General features: G+C 39.1%; 1 protein-coding gene across 12 annotated transcripts in view; it reads right to left on the bottom strand.

The window, feature by feature from the left end:
- Positions 1-21,968, bottom strand: part of RXFP1 (relaxin family peptide receptor 1) — a 121,976-nt gene extending 100,008 nt beyond the window's left edge. For 7 of the 12 annotated variants that reach the window (XM_045464527.1, XM_045464509.1, XM_045464524.1 and 4 more), the window contains exon 1: positions 21,602-21,921. In XM_045464527.1, the coding sequence (XP_045320483.1) occupies positions 21,602-21,650 (49 nt within the window). In that variant the 5' untranslated portion in view covers positions 21,651-21,921. Of the gene's footprint in view, positions 1-21,601 lie in introns of all 12 variants that reach the window. The other 5 variants (XM_045464548.1, XM_045464541.1, XM_045464515.1 and 2 more) reach the window with 3 other exon arrangements.
- Between the last annotated feature and the right edge of the window lie 203 nt (positions 21,969-22,171).

Consider the following 22,171-nt stretch of genomic DNA (forward strand, 5'->3'; position numbering starts at 1 on the left):
TGCTGATGGTGAGGGGCCTGCTTGGGATTCTCTCTCTCTCTCTCTCTCTCAAAATAAATAAATAAATAAATAAAATTAACAAAAAATTACTTAAAAAATGATCTGATGCTACAGTCGTCATCTTTGCATTCATCAGGAGATAAGTGTTTAACACAATAACCAATGCACAAAAGATGGTGGAGTGAAAGATAGAGCCTAGGATCCTAGTGGAATGCCTAAACAGCTGATCCAGTGCCAGCAAGCACTTACTTCTGGATAGTGTTCATCTGAGAAAACAAACTCTCATTTGTTTAAGCCACTGTTGCTTGGTCCTTCTCTTTGTGGCACCTAGAATGCATTTCGAATACAGAGGGGATTTATGTAAATAATGATACAGACTCCCTTCCCTGGAGGGGAGTAGGAGAACTATGAGCGTAGGCAGGTAAAGGAAGGTAGGAAAATGAAAATGATTGCCAACAGGTGAAGGCAAAGTGTGCGTTTAGGGTGAAGGCTCCCGAAATGACCTTAAAAGTTAGGATAGATAAGTGTGACAATGAAAAGAACAAATGAGACATGGAAACAGGGAGTTCTGTGAGTCCTATCTGAAACAAAAAAATGATGTAATATGAAGAGGAACTTTAACAGGAGATCGGCCTCCATGTAGGCTTCCTCTGGAATATTTCTATGACAACTTTTGTTAACAGTCTTGTGTTCGCAGAAGGCATTATTTTAGGTATTTATAAAAGCATACCCTTGAATCAGACAAACCCAAACTGAGAATGTTTTACATAACAACATTCTTCAAAATTCATGTCATTGTCTTCAAATTAAAGGAGACTACAGAGCTGTGGTTGGTGAATGCAAGGTGTGATCCTGGATTGGAGCTTGGATTAGAAAAAAAATAATTTTTTCTTTAAAGAAAAATTAGGACAGTTGATGAAATATGAATATGGACTTTATAGTATGATTTTATCAATGTTAGATTTTTCTGAATTTAATCATCATATGGGGGCTAAGAAAATGTAATTCTTAGGAGATACAGCTTGAAGCATTTAGGAATGAGGGATCATGATGTCTGCAACTTATTCTCAAATCATTCAGCAAGAAAAAAAAATGTGTAAGTTTGTATGATTGGTGAGAGACAGAAAGCAAGTGTGGGACAACATTAGCAACAGGTGGTCCAGGTGAAAGGTATGTGGGTGTTTGTCTACCACTTTTGTAATATCTTATAGGTTTAAATTTTTTCAACATAAAATTTAAAAAAGTTTAGTAAATATGTAATCTATTAAACCTACTATAGCTGAAAAGCTTTGTAAAGTTTCCAGGTTTTAAAAGTTTTATTATTTGAAAAATATTTAACCTCTCCTTTATCTGGTGTTTGGGCACATAACCCACACAATTTTTGAATAAACATGAAGTTATCTGGACACTATCTATGTATGTGTGTGTGTACTATATGTACACTGTAAGATTTCTGAGAATTATGTGTGTGAGACACAAATAGCTTTAAATGCCAGACATATTATTTATAAGAGATGTCCTTCCATATTATCTGTGTGTTCATGACTTGGAGTTTGTAGTTATTCCCCCTATCTTTAACCCAAAGGACAATTTCAAAGGCATTTATAGGCTATGAGAGTTGCACAAGATTTTATCTGATGTGACATAGATGTCTCAAGGTACAGAGTAGGGATATTATACCTGAGGGGGAAATACAATAAGCAAGACTCTGAATATCATTAAGGGTCTGCTTCAGGCAGCACTGACTATTGACTGACTGCATGTCCACAGGCTACAGGTTAAATGCCATTGCTTCCTTTTTAGAATTTCCAGGATGGCTATTATTTTGTTAATAACATCTGTCATGGACTTAATTTTAATGCTTTTCCATATAACTACTTATTATTCAGAAAAACCAAAGAGGTTTATTTAAATTTGAATACTGTATTTTCCTGCTTTTGCCTTTTCTTGGAATTATCACAACCTCAGACAATAGCAATCCTCAAGACTCGCTCCACACACCAGCACTTCACGTCCTCAGTGTAGGCTAAGTGTGGCTGCTGCAGGGCAGGGAGAGTTATTCTTGGGAGTTCCCAGTTATGCCATTGTGGATTTTTTGTGCAGGTTTCATAACTTCTCAATTTCCTCTTCTAGAACACAGGGGTTAGTAAATCTTCCTTCCAGGTTTTTTGGTATGATTAGATGAAGCTAATGGATGTGAAAGAGTCTCTCACTGCCTTTCACAGAGATCACATGTAGTACGTGCGAATTTCCCTTCTACGTCCATTGTTTTTAATTTCTAGAGTATTTCTATTGTGAGAAAGAGAGAGCATGCGTGAGCATGAGTAGGGGAGGGGCAGAGAGAGAATCTTAAGCAGACCCCATGTCCAGCACAGAGGCAGACACTGGGCTCCATCTTACGACTGTGAAATCATGATCAGAGCCAAAATCAAGAGTTGGGTGCTTAACTGCCTGGGCCACCCAGGCATCCCATGAATATATTTAATAGAATCCATTCCCTCTAATCAATCATTGACCCATGAAATTGTAAGCATAATGGGCTGAATATTGGCTGAGATGCTAAGAGTCACATGTAGCCCACTTTGATGCTAAGACCCCCTCTGATACCAAGTAGATATTGCCTATACCTCTCTCTTCTTACTGATGTCTACTGAGAATTAGTTAATATTCTCCTTAATCTTTTGTAGGGTACCCTCACCCTCAAACCTTTCATGATTGATTTCTTTTTTTTTTAATTTTTTTTTTTTTTTTTTAACGTTTATTTATTTTTGGGACAGAGAGAGACAGAGCATGAACGGGGGAGGGGCAGAGAGAGAGGGAGACACACAGAATCGGAAACAGGCTCCAGGCTCTGAGCCATCAGCCCAGAGCCCGACGCGGGGCTCGAACTCACGGACCGCGAGATCGTGACCTGGCTGAAGTCGGACGCTTAACCGACTGCGCCACCCAGGCGCCCCTCATGATTGATTTCTAATGAACATAGCTATCTGTGGGTACTTATTTGTGTTGTTGACTGCCTGACTTCCTATTTATGTCTAAATTGCCATCTCAGATTAAGCTGAAGCCTATACTGGGAGATGGTTGCTAATTCAGGTCACCAGGTTAAGCAGTGAGGAAGAATTCATCTTCTTTGGTCATATTCTAGTATGGCTTTTGCCAGCTGGGGTCCCTCTGAGTGTCTGCTGCTGACCTGCCCATCTGTACCCAGCTCATTAGACCAATAAATGGGTTGGATGCTCATCTGTGGCAGGTAAGGGGAAGCACCATTCCTCCAGAATTGAATTATTAAGTAGAGAAGCTGTAGATTATATGGCCATTTTCCTACATATTCTTCTCTCCTTTAAAAGAAAATTCCTTTAGCTTCTCTCTGACCCTTAAAATTCCTTTTGCCTTTTCTCACCTTTCAGGGATAAAGGAATGGCTTTCTCTCTGCCCTCACTTCCCACCTGTGATCCTTTAGCAAGGGCTGGTGACTCTCTTTATAGCTATCCTGAATGTGCCAATGTCTTCTCCTCTTGGCTTTTTTCTTTCCTTATAGGGTCAGCCACTGTCTTTTCTTTTTTTTTTTTTTTTTTTTAATTTTTTTTTTTCAACGTTTATTTATTTTTGGGGGGACAGAGAGAGACAGAGCATGAACGGGGGAGGGGCAGAGAGAGAGGGAGACACAGAATCGGAAACAGGCTCCAGGCTCTGAGCCATCAGCCCAGAGCCTGACGCGGGGCTTGAACTCACGGACCGCGAGATCGTGACCTGGCTGAAGTCGGACGCTTAACCGACTGCGCCACCCAGGCGCCCCAGCCACTGTCTTTTCTTAGCTGTAGCTGTCTCTCACTTGGACTTCCTGCTTCTCTTTTCAACCTGTTCTCCATATAGCAGCCAGAGGGATCTTTCAAAAATAAATCACATCACAAAAATATCCTGTTTCAAAACTTATAATGTCACCCCATTGTTCTTAGGATAAAAATCCAAACTTTCTATCCTCCCCTTCTGACCTTACTTGAGTGAACCTTTCCTATTCACTGATTTGGTTTCTTTCCACTTTTCCTGCTTCACTTAATTTCATCCGTATTGACTGTCCTCTAGATGGGCTGTTTGTTCTTACTTTAGGGTCTTTGAGTTAGCTGTTCCAACAACCTGGATGCCTGGACTGTTCTTCCCCCGGGTCATGGCTGATTATTCCTCATTATTCAGGTCTCAGCATAAATATCCCTGCCTTACAAAAACTGGGGTCATCTATCTCAAGTCCCTCCACATTCCTAGCTGGTTACTCTCCTATTACACTATTGGTTCCCTCCCCGCCCTTCTTCTTCACAACACTTATTTCTATCAGGGACATTTTATTTATTAGTTTATTTTTTTGGTATTTGAATATTGCCCCCAGAATATAAATTCTCATAGGCAAGGGATCTTTCTTGTTTTGTCCACCATTAATCTCTGTGCCTGTATCATATTGCAAGAACTCAAAAAAATATTAGTCAAAGGAAAGGAAGAATGAATAATTGCCTATGAATTTGAAACATTTGGAATAGTATTTTTCCAAATACTATTGGTGGTGCCTTGAAGATCTCTTTAAAGGCTGTGGCCTGGGCTTTTCTTCCAGACTCTGACTTGAGCTAGTTAGGGTCCAATTTCTATAAATATTCTCCAAACACATCCTGGGCCTGATGTTAGTGTAGTTGGCCATGAAGTCTTTGTTTCCTCAAAGGACATAAGGCCCTTTACCAGACCTATAGCAACTCTAGGGACCACAGATTTTTGTCTATGAAACAACTAGATAAAGGAAACTTAGTTGTATTTTTGGGGCAAGGGGAGGAAAGGAAGAGAAAATTAAGGGAAGAAAGAGATGCAAAGAGAAATATTTAAAATTAGGACTAGCTCTTCAGTATAGCTAGTGGTGGAATAACACCATGTTTACTCCAGCTGTATTCTGTCATCCCATGATAGTAAAAATCCTAAAGACAGGTTGGATTTTAGATTTAGAATCTAGAATATATATCTGTAAGTGAACAAATAATATAATCACTATAATCAAGTGAACAAAAATCAATTTTCCTATATTAGCTAGGTTTTCATGAATTGACAAATTGGCATGGAATTTACTTTTTTAAGGAAAACCATAAACAGAACTTTGTGCATTCTATACGTGTGGAATTCTTTGCTCACCAATGTAAACCCTAAATAGTACATCAATATTGCAACTCTGGAATGTATGTGATTTTTTGAGTCTGTTATTTTTTAAAAATGTTTATATATTTATTTTGAAAGAGAGTGAGAGAGCACATGTGCATGAGTGGGGGAGAGGCAGAGAGAGAGAGAGTGAGGGAGAGAGAAAAATCCCAAGCAGGCTCCACACTCAGCATGGAGCCCAATGTGGTGCTCTATCTCATGACCATGAAGTCATGACCTGAGCCAAAATCAAGAGTCGGGCACGCAACCTACTGAGCCACCCAGGTGCCCTCTGTGTTATTTTTAAGAGTTAATATATTTTCCCAATATGCATTTAATTTACACCAGAAAGTAATTTATCCAGTGGAAGGATTTGTTCAGCTGAAAGCAAATGTCTTGTTTTTTTTGGTAAATGTATTGAAACTACTTTTTAGTTTTCTATGACTAGTAGTTGTAATATTTCTAATCATATTACAAGCCATTAGCAATGGTTTTTACATAATGTTTACAATATTTCCCCAAAGAGCCCATTTTCAGTCATGTGTCTCTTTTTAGCACCATGATCTAACCAACTAAGCTAAATGGCCAACTCACTCATGTAGCTCCTTTAGTTTAATGCTTGAGTTAATAGTAACTTGCAGGAATACTATAATATGCTATTATTTTGAAGATGTTCTGGACAAGCTACTTTTCTAGATAGCATGACCATGAATGTGCAATTTTTAGGGAGATTAGAAGTATGCTGAGGGTCAAGGGCCTCTCTGATGCATGGTCAGTATTTGTGCCATAAACTTTCAGCACCATTTCACCCCATTCTTACTGTGCCCTTCATCAAGGAAACTTTAAGAAATAAAGTAATGAATGTACACTTGGGCCTAAAACTTATCACAAGTAGTGTTATCGATTAAAACATGAACATATTAAAGCAAAGGGTAAAATTATATCTTACAGATATTATGCCTTGGCCCTATGAACACAATATTTTAAGTTATTTATATAAATACTGTTTTTCCACTATGGTGAGGTCACTGAGTATTGTGAGTTGCTGAGTAAAATCCCTGAAGTTTGTTTACTGATACTTTCTTAGTAACAGCTTTGTGCTGCCAAGTTACTCATTGATTAAAGAGTAGAGATTGTACTTCTAGATAGTACCTTCCATTTGATTCAAATAAACACTGTGGCCACCTATTGTCCATTATCGTATGTACTTTTGTTAACAATGTTTTCTATTATGTTTTGTCTTTTGACTTATTTTCAAATTGGATCCCAAACTTTATGCAGTTAAAGGAAACAGTGAGAAAATAACACATGAAAAAGAAGAAACATGTAAATACAGGCACAGAGTGGATCAAAAGAGTTTGGGAACTAGAAGTAGAGATAATAGTTGGATTTTTGTGGAGCGCAATGTCACAAAAGGCCAATATTATCATATTCAGTGTAGTAGACAAAAAGTTTGTCTTGTATTCCACACATATTTTGTGTATTTTATAGGTACTAGACAGGGAGAAAATACATTAAAAATGTATCAAGGTCCTATGAAAACAATGTAAAACCCAGCAGCTAACTTGACTTGGTCACAGTCTTCAATAGTGACTCGAGTGCAGTGGACACTTCCTTTAAGGGTTGTTTTCAATGGCTCAGTGATCTAGAAACCACTTTTGGTAAGCTGCTGGGATAACTTCCTAAAAGATAAATCTCTTTATATCATTCTGTGCATATATGACGAAGTCCATTGTTGAGCGTGGTTTACAAAGACTACATAATCTGGTTCCAAAGATCTTCTAGCTTCTCTAACTCCAAGCACTCGCTTTAGCCCTATTTCTTAAGCCACCCAAACTTCCCATCATTTCCTAAACCTGCCATGCCATTTCCTGCCCACACTCTACCTGTTCCTGCCAGTGCTTTCTTTTTTTCCCCACGAAACAGTAAGTGGTAGATCTGAATTGAGTTCAGATTGCTTGATCAGTTTGCTTATCTGTAAATGGAAATAAAAATATTTGTCTTATAAAATGAGAGATAATATACCATAATTAAGTATCATGACTTTGGTGCTTGTATGATGAGTGGAAAGAACTCAGAATTGGGTGCCAGATAAACCTGAGTTCAAGTTCTAAATTAAGCACTTACGAGCTGGTGATCTTAGCCAGTTTCTAAATCTGAGGCAGTCCCTCATGTAGAGAGAGGAGAATACATTACCCTTCAAGGTTCATGTGAGGATTTAATTAGACAACACCCTGACGTGTTTATCTTCAACCAGAACTTCAATAATGTAACTGACTCTAATTACAACTTCAGCAATATAAATAATTCATGTTAATAATCAGAATATGGTAGCTTTGGTCTAGTACATTTTGTGTATCTAAGACAGCACATTATAATATATATTAAACTTTCGCAACAATTACCCTGGAATAAATTTTCAAGTAGTGTAGATTCATGGAGACTGATTGGAGGATGTGTGATAGCACAGCTTCTGGTGGAGGAGAGCATGATGTCAGACCACTCTTTCTTCCTTCCTAATATTTATCAGAAACTCTATTGTTTTACAGATTCTTATTTTTTTAAGTTTATTTATTTATTTTGAGACAGAGAGAGAGAGAGAGAAGGGGAGGGATAGAGAGAGGGCTCGATCCCATGAACCAAACCCATCATGATCTGAGCCAAAACCAAGAGTCTGATGCTTAATGGACTGAGCCACCCAGGTGCCCCTCACATATTCTGGAAGAAAGATAATAGATAGACACAATGATTTGCGATTTTTCACAATCTGAATAAAACATTTATGTTTTGGTGTTTTCATCTATAATAATGTACAATATTATAATATTGTGTTGTTAGAACAGGAAAAGAAAGCATACAGTAAAATGTAGGGAAGAGAGATTAAAAATAAAAATTGCAGAAAAGGTAGGTGTAAGTGAAATAAGAGAAACCAGTTTGGGCAACAGAATGAAAGAGTGGAAGGAGATGGTACCAGAAAGAATATAAGATTTGTGTCATGATATTTGAATTAGGATCCAAATAGGATGGGCACATTTTCGTGTGACTTAAAAAACAACAAAACCACCAAATGAAGATATTCCTTTGATAAAGTGAATAACCCTACCCACCATTAAGTTGTGAATATTCTGATTTTTCTTTAGAATTTTCTTGAAAGTGAAAATAAATAAATACTGAAGGACTCAGAGCACTGAGGTTTTCCCCAACCTATAGAGGTGAGTAAGCATGTGTGATGTCCTTAAAGCAGTTTTTTTTGAACTTGGGGGGAACCAAACGGGAGGATGAAGCACCCTGTCAACTTGGAATCCAAAACTCCGTTGGGGAAGGGGGAAGGCGAAAATCACTGAGGGGGCTTGGGGGATTGCCCAAACAGAGGTGATTCTTGTCCCAAATCCAAATATGCAGTTCAAGGAAAGGGCAAGTCTCTAGCAGAAGCCATGTGCCCTGAGTGATGTGAGGGGCCGGGGGAGCTGTGGCACAGAGGTAAGTCAGAACAGGGTCTGAGTCAACCTCAAATCACCCCAGGGTTCCTGGCAGAGGAAGGATATTTGAGGATTTCTTATGCTGTTCTGAGAAGGCTGGCTATAAGCAGACAGTCAATGTAGGTGGGCATTGTTGCTGGGTGAGAAGCATGTGGATTATCTGGTAGCTGGAGAACATGAAAGTGTTTGAGTGCTTTGGTGAGTGCTGATGCCAAAATCCAACAGAGGAGCTAAACCTCACACAGAACTGACGAAGTTACTATAGATGTTCATCTCTCCACCTGTCCTCCACTTTCATGTTTCAGAAGTTGCCTCTGAGCCTAGATGCTATTGGGCAGAAGGGGAAAATGGGTGGAGTGGATAAGAATTCTTAGGTGATTAAGATTGTATCTTTAAAAAAATTTTATTTTAATGTTTATTTAATTTTGAGAGAGAGAGACAGAGAGACAGACAGAAGGTGAGTGGGGGAGGGCCAGAGAGGGAGGTAGGGAGAGAGAATCCCAAGCAGGCTTTACACTGTCAGCACAGAGCCCAAGGTAGGGCTTGAACTCACGAACCATGAAATCATGACCTGAGCCAAAGTTGGACGCTTGCTTAACTGACGGAGCCACCTAGGTGCCCTTAAAGTTCCTGATTTTTAAACCAAGCTACTTTGAATTAGCAAATTTAAATGTTTATCATTTTATGTAGGAGTCACGAGCTCTGAATTTAGTCACAGAAACAAAATTTCACTTTTATGCATCTGAGATTTGTGGCCTAAAAATGAAAATTTGTGTATTATATACCATGTCTGGTTTTGATATACTTAATATTAATGATCGGACAAAGCTATTATTTTGTGTGTGTGTGTGTGTGTGTGTGTGTGTGTGTGTAATAGTTTACAACCTTCCCTGCACCCTTAAATTTTATGACCAGAATGTTGGCATTGCCTTTTAACCTTCTTCTCTGAACTTCTCCCGTACCCTGTGTTTTCTGAGGGAAAAAAAAACACGAGAGGTGAATTTTCCTGAAAAAAGTAGACTAGAAGACACCTTTTTGTGCCCAAGGAGACCGTGTGGCAGAGGAGTGTGCTGTGTCAGGAGTGTGTTAGGAATGAGGGTTGAGTGATGGGGGGCAGGAGGCTGAAGGGAGGCCATGCAGTCTTGCATCCAAGAAAGAAATCTGGGGAGAGGAGTCAAAAAGTTCTTGGAGATTGAAGAGTAATAGAGAAGAGAGGCCATGGGACTTCAGTAGGGCTCGTGTAGATCGCATACAATCGAGGAGTCTAAATTTTTCGGAGGCATGAATAAAGGGAACGCCCTTGTTCTGTACGAGTGTCATTAAATGTGAACCCATTCTGGGATTGGATCACATATAATAAAGTTTACGCTGGTACTAACACCACCACCAACACATAAATGCCTCCGTTAGTTCCTTATCCTGCCTCTACGTCACAGACTGCTGGGTGATTTCACTGAATTCTTTAATGTCTTAAAACTTACTGTCCATCTGCAAACACTACTTATATTTATTCCATATGACGTGGCATCATTCTTGCTTTCATTCCTCCACAACACACTGCCTTGTCAGGTTCCATTCTTCTTGATCACTACCACATTCACTCCTCAGTTATCTGTTCAGGCATTCATTATAGCTGTACCATAAGCAAAATGTGGAGGGGATTTAATCAGGACAAAACGTTTGGCCTTGACCTATCTGTTCACATCTTAAGTTGATAATTCTAGCCTGTGTCTATTTGTATCCATCTTATATAACAGGCATTAAAGCTGTCATAGGTTGTAAACTCCTAGAGAGAAGGGAATGAGTCTGTTTAATTTCTTCATGCAGCTCCTCCTAGGTAATGACTACAATGGACCATGAGAATAATATTGAAGCCACTGTATATTACCAGCATAGAAACTTTGAAAAAGATGCCTAAGAGCCAGGAGCACGACAAAAAGATTTGTATAGATTTTTTGCCACTAAAGTGGATTTGATGGACAAATGATTTGCTCCATTATTTCAGGTCAACACTGGGGGTGAATGCTCAGTTTCTGAGAAAAGTTATGGGGTTTCAACAAATAAAAACAATCCCTCTTTCCAGGGAGCCTGCACTGTTGTGCTGTGGGCACTCAAGATCGGGGGTAAGGGCTGCAGGCAGAAGGGAAGAAACAAAAATCTAAATTTAACTTAGCTAAACTAGCCAGCTCTCCTGATTTTACCACAAAGAAGGAGGTTAAGTGGAGGTTAGGAGAATCGAACAGAAAGCATGACCGATGACGTCTTCTTGTCCAAGCTGGAAACGTGTGAGAAAGTAGAAACATTTATAAACCATGAAGCAGTTTTGCGGTGTCCAATAAATCAGCCACAACCAGGAGAGCAAATCTTCTGGACCATTGAAAATGAGTCAAACATTTCTAGCCTGCGCTGGGAAAAGCCTATTAAAATATCCAAAGGCTGGGGGTGAGCAGGAAGATGAGGGCAGAGGCTGAAAAGGAAAGACAAGGATCAGAGGTTTTTGCGAGTGACCGAGGTAGTGGTGCCAGTTGTGTTCTGTCTCAGAAGCTAGTGCCTGATGCACCCGAGAGCTTAATCAGTTCTTTCCCTTAATTTATACCTGCACCATGGAACCTGGACAAAAGCTTTATCAAAACAGCTTTGTGTGGTAACTTACGTGATTTCTCTCAGATCCACGCATGCACATTTCATGTCCATCAGCATGTTTTATCCTATAACATTTCAATTTCCAATCTACGAAGTAAGATTTATCTGCTTGAATGGCTACAACACAGGAACCTGTAGGGTGATAATTCCCTTATACCGTGAGGATCAGATGGGGGCACCAACTTACTAAATGCTTCAAAAATGAGCCAGAATGTCCGTGAATGCAGGTAGCTGCAGAATGGATTGTGCATATGTGATCTGTCGTAAACCTGTTTAATAGGGAACTATCCTTCATGAAGGTCCTAAGTCATGAGGGGGGATATTAAGGATAAGAGGTGGGTAGAACTAAGAATTCTGGTTGCAAGATGTGCGACCAGGAGACGAGAGTTTCTCTTTGTGTGTGTTTTGTCACGAGGTATGGTGAGTCTGAGGAATAGAGAGAATGGTTAGGATGAAAAGGGAGAAATCAGGTGGTAGCGAGGGTGCAGAAGAGCTTGTTGATTACAATTAGAAATCGGTATCTGGGCCTCTTGGAAGTCAGGGAAGGAAATGCTGCTGATTCCACTTGGCACTAAGCAGCCTGAATGTGGGGGAGATGAAAAAGAGGAGAAACTGAGCACGCAGCAGGATCAAAGCCTGAAGGAGGTGGGAAAGTGGCCAAGGAGACGTGTTCAGTGTCTGCATACCCGCTTCATCTCAATGCAAAGCCTGCCTCCCCCCACAGGATAAAGAGGAAATCAGCCTGGCATGGTAACAGACAGCTTATTACCAGTGTGGGATGTATTTGCTACCAAATCATGAATCGTTAATGCCTTTGGGTAGCTACGCACAGCAGTGAGGATGCGTTGCATTGCTTCTCTACGTGTCTCTGCCATCTCCTTGAAGTTGGGAGACGTGTGGCTACCATCTCAGGGAATTGTGTGTGTGTGCTGAGGCAGGGCGAGGGAGGAAGGAGCAAGTTAGGGTGACTCTATTCAGTATGAACACGGTCTCAAATGTATCTCCCTTCTCTGGGCACCAGCCTCGGCACAGGCAGAGTGACAGAAGACACGGTATTCTTTTTTGGGGGAGAGGTGGTGGGAGAGGTCAAGTGTGTAGGTATTTGGCAACCAAGCTATTTGGGGTTACCTGGAGAAAAGAAAGCATCTGTCTGAAACTAGAAGTGTCAGGAAGTGGGTCGCTTTGGTGGCTCAGTAGATTAAGTAGCTGATTCTTGATTTCAGCTCAGGTCATGATCTCAGGGCTGTGAGTTCCAGCCTCGTGTCAAGCTTTGTGCTGACAGTGTGTAGATTCTCTCTCTCTCCCTCTCTCTCTGGCCCTCCCCTGCTGTTTTTTTTTTTTTTTTCTCTCTCTCTCTCAAAATAAATAAACTTAAAAACAAAACAAAAAAAGAAGTGTTGGGCAGATCCTGGTAGTTTACAAATTGAGAAGTTGACAAAGTTTCTTCCACTGTGGCTTCACCTGACACCTGTGTAGCAATCTTCAGCCTCAGGTTTCCTACAGCCTATCAAGACTCCTCCACCTTAGATGGAATGCCCCCAAGGGCCAGATTCAGGGCCCTTTCAGATGGAAAGGGCTGTATCTTTAAGGAAAATGTAGTTGTCTGAGGGATAGCATGGGAGTATGGACTGGAGAGGGAATAGAGATAATGAAAACATCCACTGGATCTTAATCACTTGGAGATTTATAAAAGCCCCTTTCGTTAAAGTTCCTCTGGGCCTGACTGCAAGCATGGACTTGGAGAAGTGTGATCAGACCCTTCTCTCCCTGCTCATTCTCTCACTGGCTGTGAGAATGATTTAAAATGTTTATCTACTAGGCAGGTATGTGAATAATGATTACACTAAGCTTAGTGTATTGGCAAAATCTTAATCTTTAAGGCTAGGATTTTGGGTGATAATAAATTTGTTTTAATAACATCATTGTAGGTTCTCTCTACTTTAAGGTGACATTCTACCCTTCTACATTTCCTGCCCTTCTTGCCCTACATATGAAATTGGAGGCCCATTTTTAAGAGTAAGTAAAGAATAATACAACTCATGACAAAAGGGAACACAGCTATATGGCCTCAGTTTCTTGCTATGTAAAAAATGAGGGTGTTGTACTCTATAAGTTTTTGACTTTCCCCTGAACTCAAAAGTCTGATTTTATGAGACTTAAATTAAAAAAGTACTTGAGAGACAGAAGATGAAACTGTCTAACTAGATAGTAATTCACTAAAGATTCAGATGCTGGAAACAAAAAAACTTACTATTTTTCTTTAAATATATTAGATAGGAATTAAGAGAAATGATTAGGGGACAGCAGTGTAATTAGATGTTTTAATCAATTAATTAGCTCATATAACTGGATGGCCTTTCAGTTCAAGTGCATATTCAATCCTCTAATAAAAACAAAAAAAAATTTAAATGTTAGTTGCCTTTTAAGAAGGGTGAATCTTGGGGCGCATGAGTGGCGGCTCAGTCAGTGAAGCGTCCAACTTCGCCTCAGGACATGATCTCGCAGTCTGTGGGTTTGAGCTTCGTGTTGGGCTCTGTGCTGACAGATCAGAGCCTGGAGCTTGCTTAGGATTCTGTGTCTCCCTATCTCTTGGCCCTTCCCATGCTCATGCTCTGTGTCTCTCTGTCTCTCAATAATAAATGAATGTTAAAAAAAAAAAGAAGGGTGAATCTTACTATTAAAGACTGTATCAGATTGTCTGCGTTCCTTTTTGTAGCTAATCATGTGGTGACATTTTGGTTCAACAGAGCACCTTGACCAAAGGTGGACCTGGAGTTGAGTTTGGAGACAGGGGCTCAGGCCAGAGAGCTGTGTGTGTGTGTGTGTGTGTGTGTGTGTGTGTGTGTGTGTTAAATGTTTATTTATTTGGGGGGGGGGAGGAGAGAGAAAGAGAGAGAGAGAGAGAGCGCTCTTGCATGAGTGGGAGAGGGGCAGAGAGACAGGAGAGAATCCCAAGCAGGCTCTATGCTATCAGAGCAGAGCCTGATGCAGGGCTTGATCCCACAACCCTGGGAATATGACCTGAGAGGAACAAAGAGTTGGATGCTTAACCAACTGAGCCCCCAGGTGCTCCTATGTTGTTCTTCACTATGGAGGAGAACTTGAGTTCCGGAGACAATATCAGGGAGGGGTGATAGGTTGAGGAGGAATGATGGAGAGAGAGAGGTGGAGAGAGGAACTGGTGTAGTTGTCAGAGGCAAGGCCTAGAGCATCCAGTGCAACGGCCCTGAGAGTCCTCCTCACAAAGGATAATCCTTGGAGGTTTTTTTCTTTTTTTTTTGAGAGTATTGATTATTAAAAAAAAAGATATTCATTATTATGGGGGATTTAAGAAATAAGGTGACCCTAGTAAATTGAGGTGATATTGAAATAATTATAAAATGAATCTACTTAGCAAAAAAAAAAAAAAAAAATCAAACAAATTACTATAAACTACAACTATTTAGCAGGAAAGTATCAGTTTCTAACACAAGTAACAGGAGACCTCACTTTATACTATGCTTATTTTTTTTTTTTAACTTGACTTCTAGCTTTGCTGTAACAGAGAACAAAACCTAAATTTGAAATATACATGACGTGCCAGCCCCTGCTTAACTTCAAAGAAGGACAAAGCTTTTGGTTGTTCTGATCAGGGTGATGGGTGAAGGTGCAAAAAGGATGAGAGAGTATTGGATGACTATGTACAAGAAGTAGAGCTACTGAGGTTGTGGGGATATTGAGGGGAGAATATATCCAGGAGGAGGGGGAGGTAAACTGACATAGGAATGGAGTAAATATTTATTGGTACTTGTAATGTGTATAGTCCATGTCATGAGATACAAACAAAAATGCTTTCTAAGAAAAATCCTAAGATCAATACAAGTGGAGTCTAATTTTCTATTCATTCAAATTATTTACTTGTGTATCCTAACTCCTCAGTTGGGGGACACTGAGAGATATATGTAGAGCAGATGGCACCAGCTCATAGGAGGAGAGCCATAAACAATGGGCATGGATTTCTTCAACTTCCCTGGGATGGGGAGGGCCTCACCTGGGGATGTGCAACCTGGTGTTGTTTGGATTTACTAGTTTTATGACTCTGGGATGGTCAATAGTTCTTTTTTGCTTAATCTCTGAAATGGAGAAATATCTGATTTGCCTGTAGGCCAATGGGCTAGATTAGAGGATCTGTTAAAATCCCCTTTAATTCTCAGATATTATGGTATTAGAAAATATTAGAACTGAATCATGTTTTGCTAGCATAGGCTTTTCAGGGAGACAGGCTTGGAATCAAATCTCTTTTGCAACAATTACTAGGGAATGGTGCCAGGCATACTACTTAATATTTCTCATTTTCTGTTTCTTCTTTTGCTAAATGAGAATATCTCTTTGTGTTTTTATAGGGGTAAAACCAGATAATGTTTATAAAGCACTTAGTACATAGTTCGTGGCTCATGGGAAATTCTCAATAAGTGGTAAATATAAAAACAACCACATCTATAACCACAATCATAGTCCTTGAAATCAAATGGTATGAATGCTTATAGTTTTTCGGACAAAACAAAGAACAAAAAAACACACCTAACTAGAATACCCAATTCCAAGCATTTCACTTTGCACTTCACTTTGCAAACAAGTTTGTCCTAATGTGCGAAATTATACTTGCAAAACTATTTAGTTTTGTTCACAAATATTTAGTTCACAAATATAATCATGTCTTTCCTTGATGCAGATTATGATGATGTAGTTGCACAGATCTGTTAATTTTCTTCCTATTCGAAACTTAAAGATATTATTCCAAACTCACAGCAAGAACAATAAAAAATTATTAGTAACCTTCAAAAACATAGGGCAGCATAATAGATACTTCTGTAGTGTGCACATTGGAAAGTTTATTCTCTCATCTTTTGGATATGGGTAAATATGCCAGTATTCTCTTTTTTTTATATACTAATGGTCGGTTCTGGGAAAACCCTTTCCTTTCTTCTTCTGAATGGTTTGAGAAAAAAATATTAGAAGGTATGCCTGTCGTAGAACTTAAGGCAAAGCTCAGATGGTCTTGTAAGTATCCATTCAGAATTGAAAAGTGAGGACATGGTGCATCTAAGTGGCTTAGTCGGTTGAGTGTCCGACTTTGGCTCGGGTCATGATCTCACGGTCTGTGAGTTCGAGCCCCATGTCGGGCTCTGTGCTGACAGCTTGGAGCCTACAGCCTGCTTCAGATTCTGTGTCTCCCTCTCTCTCTCTGCATCACACTTTGTCTCTCTCTCCCTCTCAAAAATAAATAAACATTTAAAAAAGTTAAAAAAAAAAAAAAAGAAAATGAGGACGTTCCCAGCTGTGCCAGCTCTTGGCAAAATACTTCAGTGGATCAAGTTTATGTTTGGGCCTCTTCTATTTCCTATTTCCTCACTTGTTCTCCGTCTATCCAAAGTATTGAGTGAAATGATTGTTTTTGTTTAATGATACTGGTTAAGTAATAAGTAAAGCATTTGCTGATAAGGACTTAAGATACAATTCTTCCTGGGGATTGTTTTTTAACTTTTAATATCAAAATATTATGGACTCAAAAGAAGTTGCAAAAATAGCACAGAGAAGTCCTATATACCCTTCACCCAGTCTCCCCAATGGTAAAATCTTGTATAATCATAGTACATTATCGAACTAATAAATCAACACTGGCATAATACAACTAACTAGACTATACACAGAGGAATTTTTATTATTTATTATTATTATTTTTTTAATGTTTATTTATTTTTGAGAAGAGAGAGACAGAGCATGCATGGGGGAGGAGAGAAAAAGAGGGAGACACAGAATCTGAAACAGCTCCAGGCTCTGAGTTGTCAGTACAGAGCCCGATGCGGGGCTCGAACTCACGGACTGGGAGATCACAACCTGAGCCAAAGTCAGACGCTTAACCAACTGAGCCACCCAGGCGCCCCAAGACAGAGGAATTTTTAAAGAATTAGAAATTCTCAAGGGTCAAAGAAAACCTTTTCTATATCTAAATGTTGCCCCTGTCTGTGTGCACCTAGGTTTTTGCCCGTCTCACTGTTTGGGAATCCTAGATTAACTTTCTGTCTTCTCCACTCTACCCCTTCAGAGCAGGGATCATGCTTTAGTCACCCCTTAGTCTTATTGCTTATTAAGGTCATTGGCATTCAAAAAGTATTTTTGGTTAACAAGGTGACTAATAATTGCTTAGGTCTTTATACACATTATCTCTCAGAATGTTCATGGTCTAGGGGAAAGAGTATAGACTTGAAAAACATTCAAATCCTGGTATTTATTAGCTTGAGTCTTGTGACAAGGTACTGAATGTCCTTGGGTCTTGCCTTCCTCACGTATTTCATTACATCTACATAATAGAGTTGTTGTAAAATTCAAGGAGGTAATTTATGTAAAAAAGAAGCAAACATAAGGGCTTGGGATGTGGTTAGGGTAAAATATTTTATTGCCATTTTATAAACTAAGGGTCAATGATTTTATTGCCATTTTACAAACTAAGGCTCAGGGAAGGTCAGTCATTGCTGCAAATCTTAGAGCTGATACATAAAGTGCTGCTAAGCACCTTAGACCAGCAGCCTTCCATGATAGCACATTGTCTTTTCCAGGCCACTGGAAGAGTAGATTAAAAAAAGAAAGAAAGAAACAAACAAACAAACAACCACCACCACAGGGAAGTTACAGAGATTTAAGATTTTGTCCTTATGTAGTTGTTGACTTCTTTTGCTAAGTGCATAGGAAACCCTCTTAGTGGAGCTGGATGATGAGATAAACTAGAAGGTCAATCATGGGTGTGTGGTGCTATTTTAGAGGTCGCTGCCAAATGCCCGTTCACCCTCCCCATTCCGTTGACACCCTATAGCGAGGAATGTTGCTTGCCAAACTGCATCAGATGTTTATATCCTCATCCCTTGCTGAAGGCATGGAGGGATGAGAAATTGGAGCCCTTAAGTATTCACAGTACATTGTCAAAATTTGTTCTTAAATCACAAATTAAACTTAATTTTTTAAATCACAAAATAAACTTAAATTTAAAAAGTTGGAGGGGGGTGCCTGGGTGGCTCAGTCAGTTAAATGTCTGACTTCAGCTCAGGTCTTGATCTCATGGCTTGTGAGTTCAAGCCCCATGTTGAGCTCTGTGCCGACAGCTCAGAGCCTGGAGCCTGCTTCAGATTCTGTGTGCATTTGTGTGTGTGTGTGTGTGTGTGTGTGTGTGTCTCTCTCTGCCGCTCCCCTACTCATGTTCTGTCTCTCAAAAATAAATAAACACTTAAAAAAAGTTGGAGGGTTTTGACATCATCATCACCATCATCTACTTTTATTTTCTGCTCATGAAATAATTTTTTTTAACAAAAGAGAATATGTAAACATGGAAATTTTTTACTAACCTGAATTGGCTGAAAACACATTAGCCAAAGTTGCTTTTCAACTTGCTCTGATCACCTTTTTTTTTTTTTTAAGTTTATTTATTATTTATTTTGAGAGAGAGGGTGCACAGGAGGGGCAGAGAGAGAGAGGAAGAGAGACAGAGAATCCCAAGTAGGCTCCACACTGTCAATACAGAGCCCAAAGTGGGGCTCAAAGTCATGAAACATGAGATTATGACCTGAGCCAAAACCAAGAGCTGGACACTTAATAGACTGAGCCACTCAGGCACCCCTGCCCTCAACACCTTTTACATACCCTTGAATTCCTCATATTAGAATGTCTAATTCTAATTGGAAGTATCTTTTTGGCCTATTTAATCTATTCATTTCATTGAAATGGAATAGGAGATGGTAAAATATGTTATTGATTTATGAGGCTGTTGGCTACAAATGTCAAAAACTCGGGTAGCTTAAATACTTGGATTACAGTGAGAAACATTCCATTTTTGGTGGTGGTTTGCAATTTGTTTTTTGGTCCTCTAATTAATAAAATGGGTAATGGGTCTTAAATGTAGGAACCGAAACCATGAAACTTCTGGGAGAAGACATAGAACAAAGCTCTTTGACATGGATTTTGGTAGTGATTTTTTGGATATGGCACCTGAGACACAAGCAACACAATACAAAATAAACCAGTGGGACTGCCCCAAACTAACACGCTTCTGCACACCAAAGAAAACCATCAAAAAAGTGAAAAGAAAACATACAGAAAAATATTTGCAAATCATATATGTGATGTGGGGTTAATATCTAAAAACATAAAAAGAACCCATGCAATTCAGTGGCAAAAAACCAAATAACCCAATTAAAAGATGGGCAAAGGACCTGAATAGATGTTTCTCCAAAGAAGACATATTTCAACAGGGCCAACAGGTGTATGAAAAGATGCTCAACATCACCAGTCATGCACAAGGAAAAGGTAAATCAAAACCACAATAAGATATCAGCTCACACTTTTTAGAATGGCTATCATTAAAAGGACAAGGGGAAGAAAGCTGGCATGGATATGGAGGAAAGGGAACCCTTGCACACTGTTGATGGAATTGGAACTGGAAATTGGTATACTCACTAAAGAAGGACCCTCAAAATGTTAAAAATACAACTACCATATGACCCAGCAATTGCACTTCTGGGAGTATATCCAAAGGTAATAAAAACACTAACTCAAAAAAAGATACATACCCCTGTATTCATAGCAGCATTACTTACAATAGTCAAGACATGAAAACAAGCTACATGTCCGTCAGTAAATGAGAGAATAAAGAAGTTGTGGCCCATATATGCAATGGAGTAGTATTCAGTGATTAAAAACAACAACAAGAAAATTCTACCATTTGCAAAACATGGATGGACCTTGAACGCATTATGCTAAGTGAAATAAGGTAGACAGAGAAAGACAAATACTGTATGATCTCACTTATATCTGGAATCTCTACAACAAAAGGAAAGTCTCAAAACTCATGGAAAAAGAGATAAAATTTGTGGTTGCCAGAAATAATGGTGGGAGGTGGACAAGTTGCTGTATGATGTACAGGACAATTGTTAAAAGAGTAAATCCTAAGAGTTCTCATCACAAGGAAACAATTTTTACCCATATTTCTTTTCTTCTTTCTTTTCTTTTATACTGTATTTATATAATATGGATGTTAGCTGAACCTATGGTGTCATCATTTCACAATATATATAAATCAAACCATCGTTCTGTAGGACTTAAACTTACACAGAGATGTATGTCAGGTATTTCTCAACAAAACTGGAATGAAAAATGGAGTACCAGCTACCAAGATTAGAGATAGAGAGAGCAAAGAAATAGGATGCTTTTCCAGGATTCTGAACTGTTTCCTCGGTTTCAATGCCGTCTCCCACCCTCTGACCATTAAAAGTAAGGTATACCGGAGACCAAGAAAGGAAAGGAAAAAAAAAAATCACTTTGATGCAGTACAGGCCATCGGAACTGGGAAAGTTAGGATTGAAATTTACTTGGAGATATCCTCAATAGAATATCTCAGTGAAAACCACCTTCTGCAAACTTTGAAGACATGGAGGAGTGTAAACATGCGTGTGAATTCTAAATGTGTTAAAGTTTGTCATTCCCAGCATCATAAGGTGTTAAAGACACCCAGAAAGTTTTCTTTCTTGATTTCCTTGGACTGTCTCATAATTTAGTACCTAAGAGACATAAACATTTTATTTCTACTTACATAATATAATTTAAAGAGGGTGTAATGCAGAATGCCTCTCCTTTGATTAAAAAAAATTTTTTTTTCTGAAAAATAAACTACAGCATACATGGAGAAAGCAAAAATTGTCATAGTAACAAAAGTAAAAATGCCCATCTGGGCTCCTGGTGTGTCTGTGCCTTTCACTGCTTTGTGCTTTTCCTTTTTTTTTTTTTTTTTCCAAGGCATAGCAAGAGATCTTGTTGAATAAAAAGATTTTATGAATGCATTTCTCAGTGAGAAGGCACACCTGTGATATCAAATCACAAAGGACCGGGACCACAAAGTGTTAAAACTACACAGAAAGCTGAATACACGTAAAGTCTTTCCCAGAATATTTCAATGGGCATCTTACTTGAACACGATCTCTTTAAGGACTGCTTCTCTTGAAACATTATAAAATTACTTATAAAATAATTATTGCTTAAACAAATTGGTTTTTATGAAGCATAGGTTTGTATGTCACGTTAATCTTGCTCAACTATTGACTCTGCCAGGATAGTCCAGTTTCTAATATAAATACCAGAAATGACTTAAGAATAATTCTGAAGTGAGATTACAATTTTATCAGAAAAAAAATTATCTCAAAAGCATAAATGTAAGTAATAAACATTTGTAATTGTGATTAGTTCATACAATATTATTAAGGTATATAAAATTAAATACTGAGCATACTTACAATATTTACCCAAAATTAAGATGTAGAAGAAGACAGGACCAGATGTCATTTCCTTCTTTCTGAGCAACTGATTAATAAAAGTGAATACAATTTGGTCTTGGTTTCTGAGTCGCACACAGCTCACGGTGGTTGTGTGCTATTTCTGTCTGCAATCTTAGCAGCTACAAAGCAGTTCACCCTCCTTCCTCTCTCATTTCCTCTCCCTCTCTTTCCATTCCCTTTTCTTTTCTTTCTTCCTTTCTGTTTCTCAGAATCTCTCCTCCCACCCTCCTTTGCAAAAAGTCTTAATATCCTTCTTTACACCCTCTCCACACACACCCCCCCAGCAGACGTGCGCGCGTGCGCACGCGCGCGCGCACACACACACACACACACACATACACACATACACACACACACACACACACACACACACACACACACACAAAAGAGGGAACACAAAGCTGAGCAGTGAGCAAAAGTTTCAGACAGAGAACATACAAGCTCTTCTTGACTCTAAACATCTTGTTTCTATGTCCTGCCGCAGTGTACAAATGAGAGTGTGTGTGAACTGACAAATGTCTGAGCTGA

Source organism: Leopardus geoffroyi, chromosome B1 (genome assembly GCF_018350155.1).
Source record: "Leopardus geoffroyi isolate Oge1 chromosome B1, O.geoffroyi_Oge1_pat1.0, whole genome shotgun sequence".
NCBI lineage: Eukaryota > Metazoa > Chordata > Mammalia > Carnivora > Felidae > Leopardus > Leopardus geoffroyi.